General features: G+C 41.2%; 1 protein-coding gene across 1 annotated transcript; it reads left to right on the forward strand.

Annotated features, from left to right (window-relative positions):
- Positions 1 to 5,893: 5,893 nt before the first annotated feature.
- LOC142167345 (secreted RxLR effector protein 161-like) lies at positions 5,894 to 6,529 on the forward strand. Its single transcript, XM_075227508.1, has one exon. It carries the CDS (start codon positions 5,894 to 5,896, stop codon positions 6,527 to 6,529), a length of 636 nt encoding a protein of 211 aa, XP_075083609.1.
- Positions 6,530 to 7,016: the final 487 nt, after the last annotated feature.

Consider the following 7,016-nt stretch of genomic DNA (forward strand, 5'->3'; position numbering starts at 1 on the left):
GACCAGTACTTACCACGGGAGATCCAACAGGCTCGAGTTGATCAGTTTCTAGCCCTCAAGTAGGGCAATATGAGTGTTTGAGAGTATAGTCTCTGTTTTGACTCATTGGCTAGATATGCACCATCCATAGTTGCTATTATGCAGGACAGATTCACATGTTTATAGCAGGGTTGGCCCCAGTGTTGACCGAGGCATGTGCCACCGCTGCATTATAGGATAGTGTGGATATCTCCCGAATTCAGGCATTCGCCCAGAATATAGAAAGGGGTAGGCATCGGCAGCAGGGTACAAAGAGGACTGAGTCAGGACAGCGTAAGAGGATACGATTTGCCAGGTCTCAGAAGTAGTCTCAGGGTAGTTATAGGCCCCAGTACTTCGAATGGCCACCTAGGCCTCCGCCACCTTAGTTACAGGGTTACCGATATGACCGCTATACTCAGTCAGAACCAGGTGAGAGCTCACGGGCGTCGGGTTTGCAGCGACAGTGAAGTTCAAGACTGACATGGTCATTTACGCCGCGGTGTGACATCTGTGGTAGAGGACACTTGGGCCAATGCCGAGCCGGTTCCGATGCTTGTTATACATGTGGACGTCCGAGGCATATCATGCAAGATTGGGCAAATAGAGATTCTGGGGGTATGGCATAACCAGCGAATTCAGTAACAGGATCATCTATGTCTGTGCATCCTTCAGGGCGCGAGTCTCAGTCTTCGGCGAGTAGAGGTCGAGGCAGAGGTAGAGGTTCCAGTTCAGGTGGTAACCAAAATCGTAGCTATGCTTTAGCGGGTCCACAGTACCAGGAGTCTTCACCAGACATTTTGACAGGTATATTGACCATCACGATGATTATGCCTTGATAGACCCAGGATCTACTTTATCGTGTATTACCCCATTTGTCGCGGGGAAGTTTGGTATAGTTCCTGAAATACTAAGTGATTTTTTTGCGGTCTCTACACCGATCGGAGAATCGATTATTGCTAGACGGGTTTACCGAGGTTGTACGGTGATAGTTTATAGTCGTCAGACCTCAGCCGACCTAGTTGAGCTAGAGATGTTGGATTTTGATGCTATCATAGGCATGGACTGGTTAGCAGCTTGCTATGCCACAGTTGATCATCGAGCAAAGATAGCCAGATTTCATTTTTCGGGTGAGCTAGTCCTTGAATGTGTAGGTAATACAGCGCCACCCAGAGGTAGGTTTATTTCCTATCTAAAGGCGAGGAAAATGATCGCAAAAGGGTGCATTTATCATATTGTGCGAGTTAGAGATGTAGATGCCGAGATACCTACACTTCAGTCTATTCCAGTAGTCAAAGAGTACGGAGATGTATTTCCAGATGAACTTTCAGGTTTTCCTCTAGAGCGAGAGATTGATTTTGGCATCGATTTGCTTCCGGGAACTCAACCAATATCCATCCCTCCGTATATAATGGCACATGCCGAATTGAAGGAGTTGAAGGAGCAGTTAAAAGATTTGCTGGAGAAAGGTTTCATCAAGCCCAGTACCTCACCTTGGGGTGCACCGGTACTGTTTGTACAGAATAAAGACGGCTCGCTGAGGATGTGTATCGATTATAGGCAGCTGAACAAGGTAACTATTAAGAATAAGTATCCACTTCCAAGGATAGATAACGTGTTTGATCAGTTGCAGGGAGCTAGATGCTTTTCAAAGATAGATTTGAGGTCGGGGTACCACCAGGTCAGAGTTCGGGAGAAAGATATTCCCAAGATAGCCTTCAAGACCCGATATGGACACTTCGAGTTCCTTGTCATATCCTTCGGGTTGACGAATGCACCTGCCATATTCATGGACTTGATGAATAGCCTATTCCGGCCATTTTTAGATCTGTTTGTGATAGTATTTATTGATGATATTCTTGTTTATTCACATTCAGAGGATGAGCATGCGGACCACCTGTGAGCGATACTCCAAACCATCCATGATAGTAAATTATATGCTAAGTTTTCTAAATGTGAGTTCTGGTTAAAGTCTGTAGCATTCTTGGGGCACATTGTAACCGATGGAGGTATAAAGGTAGACACTCAAAAGATTAAGGCTGTGAAATCCTGGCCTAGACCTACAACTCCGACAGAGGTTCATAGATTTCTAGGCTTAGCAGGATACTACCGGAGGTTTGTAGAGGGTTTTTCTTCCCTTTTGGCACCATTGACGAAGTTGACGCAGAAAGCAACTAAGTTTCAGTGGACAGAGGCTTACGAGCAGAGTTTCCAAGAGCTTAAGAACAGGCTGACCTCAGCGCCAGTTTTAACACTTCTAGAGGGTCCAAATGGTTATGCCATGTATTGTGATGCCTCAGGTGTCGGGTTAGGATGTGTCCTGATGCAACATGGGAAGGTAATTATGTATGCTTCAAGGTAGTTAAGGAAGCACGAGAGGAATTATCCGACCCACGACCTCGAGTTAGCTGCGGTTGTCTATGCACTTAAGATATGTCGGCATTATTTATATGGTGTTCATGTTGATGTATTCACAGATTATAAAAGCCTGCAATATATCTTCAAGCAAAAAGAGTTGAATTTGCGACAGAGGCGATGGCTTGAGTTATTGAAATATTACGATGTTAACATTCTCTACCATCTAGGGAAAGCTAATATTGTAGCAGATGCCTTAAGTCGCCGATCTATGGGTAGCTTAGCACATATAGAGGCCGAGAAAAGACAATTAACTAGAGAGATACATCAATTGGCTTGTTTAGGGGTTCGGTTAGTAGACTCTGGCGATGGTGGAGTTGTACTCCAAAATACTGCAAAATCATCTCTCATAGCTGAAGTAAAGAAGAGGCAGTACGAGGACCCAGAGTTGGTCGAGTTGAGAGAGTGAGTTCCACAGTAGAAGAAGCCGTTGTTAGAGCTCAAAGGAGATGGGGTTCTCAGATATAGGGGTCGTTTGTGTGTTCCAGATGTAGCAGGGCTAGAGACGGAGTTATGTCAGAGGCACATTATTCGTGGTACTCCATTCATCCTGGGTCGACGAAAATATACCACGATATTAAGGATGTGTACTGGTGGAACGATATAAAGAAGAACATTGCTGAGTTTGTAGCTCAGTGTCCTAGTTGTCCGCAGGTGAAGGTAGAGCACCAGAAGCCCGGAGGGCTAACATAGACTATAGAGCTCCCGACGAGGAAATAGGAGGCGATGAACATGGACTTTGTCACGGGTTTACCTCTTTCTCATCGTAAGTTCGATTCTATATGGGTGATAGTCGATAGGCTCACGAAATCAGCTCATTTCCTACCGGTCAGAGCTACATATACAGCTGAAGATTATGCAAAGTTATATATTAAGGAGATAGTGCGGCTACATGGAGTACCAATATCTATTATATCTGACTGTGGGGCCCAGTTTACAGCACATTTTTGAAGGTCATTTCAGAGAGGTCTAGGGACTCAGGTGAATCTCAGCACAGCTTTTCATCCACAGACTTATGGACAAGCTGAGCGCATAATTCAGGCATTCGAGGATATGTTACGAGCATGTGTGTTGGATTTTAAAAGATGTTGGGATGAACATTTACCTCTTATCGAGTTTGCATATAATAACAATTACCACTCCAGTATCCAGATGGCTCCGTACGAGGCTTTGTATGGGCGTAAGTGCAGATCTCCTATAGGGTGGTTTGATATTGGAGAATCTGGGTTACATGGGCCAGACCTGGTTCACCAGGCCGTAGAGAAATTAAAGCTTATCTAGGAGCAACTGTTGACAGCCCAGAGTCATCAGAAGTCATATTCTGACATGCAGCGATGAGACTTAGTGTTCGGGGTTAATGACTGGGTATTCTTAAAGGTGTCACCTATGAAGGGCGTAATGAGGTTTGGCAAGAAAGGCAAGCTTAGCCCACGGTATATTGGGCCTTATAGGATCATTCGAAGAGTGGGCCAAGTAGCTTATGAGTTAGAATTGCTCTCAGAATTGAAGTATGTCCATCCGGTTTTTCAAGTATCTATGTTACAGAAGTGCATTGGCGATCCTACCCGAGTGGTGCCCACAGACGATGTACAGATTATGGAGGATTTGTCATACGAGGAAATTCTAGTTACCATCCTAGACCGATAAATCCATAAGCTACAAAATAAGGAGGTAGCCTCCGTGAAGATTTTATAGAGAAACAAGAATGTAGAAGAGATGGCGTGGGAAGCGGAGGAGGAAATGAAGTCTAAATACCCCCACCTATTTCAAACTGAAGATATGGCTCGAGGTGGGATACCTCAGCACAACTCTATTCAGGCCAGTAGGTCATCAGGTAAGCTCTTATTTTTGACTTTCAGAATTTAAAATGGACAGTTGTGTGAGGCCAACTGTTGCTATTTATAGATATTGGTCATGTGGGGCATGTATAATATGTTTTCTGGCTGCGTAGAGGTTGATTTTAGTCTAGTGTACGGAGGAGACTCTAGCAAAAAATTTCCCAAAGTCTCTAAGAATAAACATTCGAGGACGAATGTTTCTAAGGGAGGAAGGATGTTACATCTCTTGTTTTCGTACATTAAATTTTCGTCTTCAGATAATCGACGTAGACTTGGGGATGAGATTATCTTGAGATTATAAGCATTTATACCATTTATAATAGGCGATAAGTAAAATGCCGTGAAGGTTAAAGGGTGAACGAATCAAAGAAAATGAGTTTCGTTGAAGATTGTCGATTTGGGAAAAAATACAGTTTGAGCTATAGTACCCGGTATTTATGGACTAGTGCCATACAAGGTACTACATGACCATGATAGTAAGGTGTATAAAGTGTGTTAAAAGCAGTAGTATTTTAAGTAATTTGAGATAATCTCTAATTAAGTAGATAATTATGGGATAAGAGATGAGCACCTTATCTCTTTGGGATAAAGAATGTTATCAAAAGACTTCTTTAATTCACAAAAATGAAGACATTTACATCCTCAAAGTGACGGATAGCTTCAGCAAGAAAAGCTATACAATATTGTGATCAAATTCATTAAGAGAGATGGATTAAAAATTCAGCAAGGTAACGATCTTAAGCAAAAATTTCATACAAAATTATACTGCGTAATAGCAACGGGATTTTACGATTCTAAGGGAGTACGGTGCAATATTTCCCAAGAATATCATACGATTGTTTTCCTACTCCAAGCTCAAGGCTGATGGCACAGTTAAGAGATATAAGGCTCGACTGGTGGTGAAAGAGTATGCACAGCAGAAAGGAATAGACTACGAAGAGACTTTCTTGCTTGTTGTACGATTTACCTCAATTCGCCTGGTTCTAGCTATTGTTGCAAGCTTGGATCTTGAATTACATCAGATGGATGTAAAAACTGTCTTTTTCAATGGAGAACTAGATGAAGAAATCTATATAGAACAACCTGAGTGTTTCATTGAAAAGGGCCACGAACAAAAGGTTTGTAGACTTTTGAAGTCTATTTAGGGCCTCAAACAATCTTCAAGGCATTGGTATTTACTCTTTCAAAATGTTGTTATATCCAATGGTTTTACCATGATGGATGAAGACCATTGCGTTTATAATAAAAAGATCAAGGAACAAGCTTGTGATTTTAACATTGTATGTAGATGACATACTTATAGCTGAAAATGATAAGGAATTTATAACCGAGATAAAGTCGTGGTTGTCATCTCAATTTGAGATGAAAGATATGGGTGAAGCTTCATATATTCTTGGAGTTAAGATTTCAAGAGATCGTCCAAAGAAACTATTATATGTCTCACAAGAGAATTACATTAGAAGAGTTCTTGAACGATTCAATATGAAAAATAGTAGCCCAGTTGAAACTCCTATCAGTAAAGGCCATACCTTGGGAAGTCAGATGTGTCCTAAGACTCCTGAAGAGATAGAAAGAATGACCGAGTTCCTTATAGGAGCACAGTCAAAATTCTAATGTATGTTATGGTGTGCACTAGACCTGATATCTGTCAAGCAGTTGGCTTGGTAAGTAGATATCAAACAGACCCAGGTTTAGCACATTGGCAAGCAGTAAAGAGGATCATGAGATATCTTAAGGGAACTGCTGATTATGCCCTTTGTTATAAAGGCAGCAAGGATCTACGATTAGTTGGATACAGTGATCTTGACCATGGAGGAGATCTAGACGAGAGGAAGTCTACCTCAGGATATGTTTTCTTACTCAGTGATGGCGCCATATCATGGAGTAGTAAGAAACAATCATGTGTATCACTATCTACGATGGAAGCCGAGTACATGGCTTTCGCATCATCAGCACAAGAAGTTGTTTGGTTGAAAAGGTTATTGGAACACTTGTTGGATATCACAGAAAATGATGAACCAGTGTTAGTCTACTATGACAGTGAAGCTACAATATCCTCTACCAAGGACCCTAAGTTTCATTGTAAAACCAAACACATAGATAATAAGTATAACTATGCGAGAGACATGGTTAGACGCAAGGTAGTGAATGTGAAGTATGTGTCTACAAAAGATATGTTAGTAGATCCATTTACCAAGCCTTTGTCTAGAGATGCATTTGTGAGATACACTAGGTCTCAAGGCTTGCGTAGACTTTGATATTCTTCATTTTGTTATTCATTTTCTTGTGTTCACAAAACTGATGTTCTTTGATTATTAATAAAGTTGATTTACATACATACATATTTATATTGTTGAATGTTAAATGCATTCTTTGTTCACTTTATTTGATAAGTATGTTGGGCAGACAAGAGGTTGGCCTTCTCATACAGGTAACCGCCTCCTTATCTTAGTGATGTGAGGAGATGAGACATGATTTTAAGAAAAAATATCATAAGGATAATTTGAGAGCTATTCGCTTAAAATCAAAATGTCGTTTAAACAATGACATAAGGTTATTAGGGTGAAAACCGTTCACCTAGTCTACTTTGTGAGCTAGATGTGAGTTAAATGTGATTTTATAGATCAAGAAACTCAAATTTAGATACTTATGGTGTCTAAATAACATATGTACAACATTCTTTATGAGATAAAGACATATGCTCCTTGGTAAAAAGGATAAAATGATGTAGCACGTGTTTCATAC

This window comes from Nicotiana tabacum, chromosome 12 (assembly GCF_000715075.1).
Source record: "Nicotiana tabacum cultivar K326 chromosome 12, ASM71507v2, whole genome shotgun sequence".
Classification (NCBI taxonomy): Eukaryota; Viridiplantae; Streptophyta; class Magnoliopsida; order Solanales; family Solanaceae; genus Nicotiana; species Nicotiana tabacum.

Excerpts from the sequence above, each read along its gene's own strand:
- LOC142167345 (XM_075227508.1), top strand. The coding sequence starts at position 5,894 with ATGGTGTGCACTAGACCTGATATCTGTCAAGCAGTTGGCTTGGTAAGT.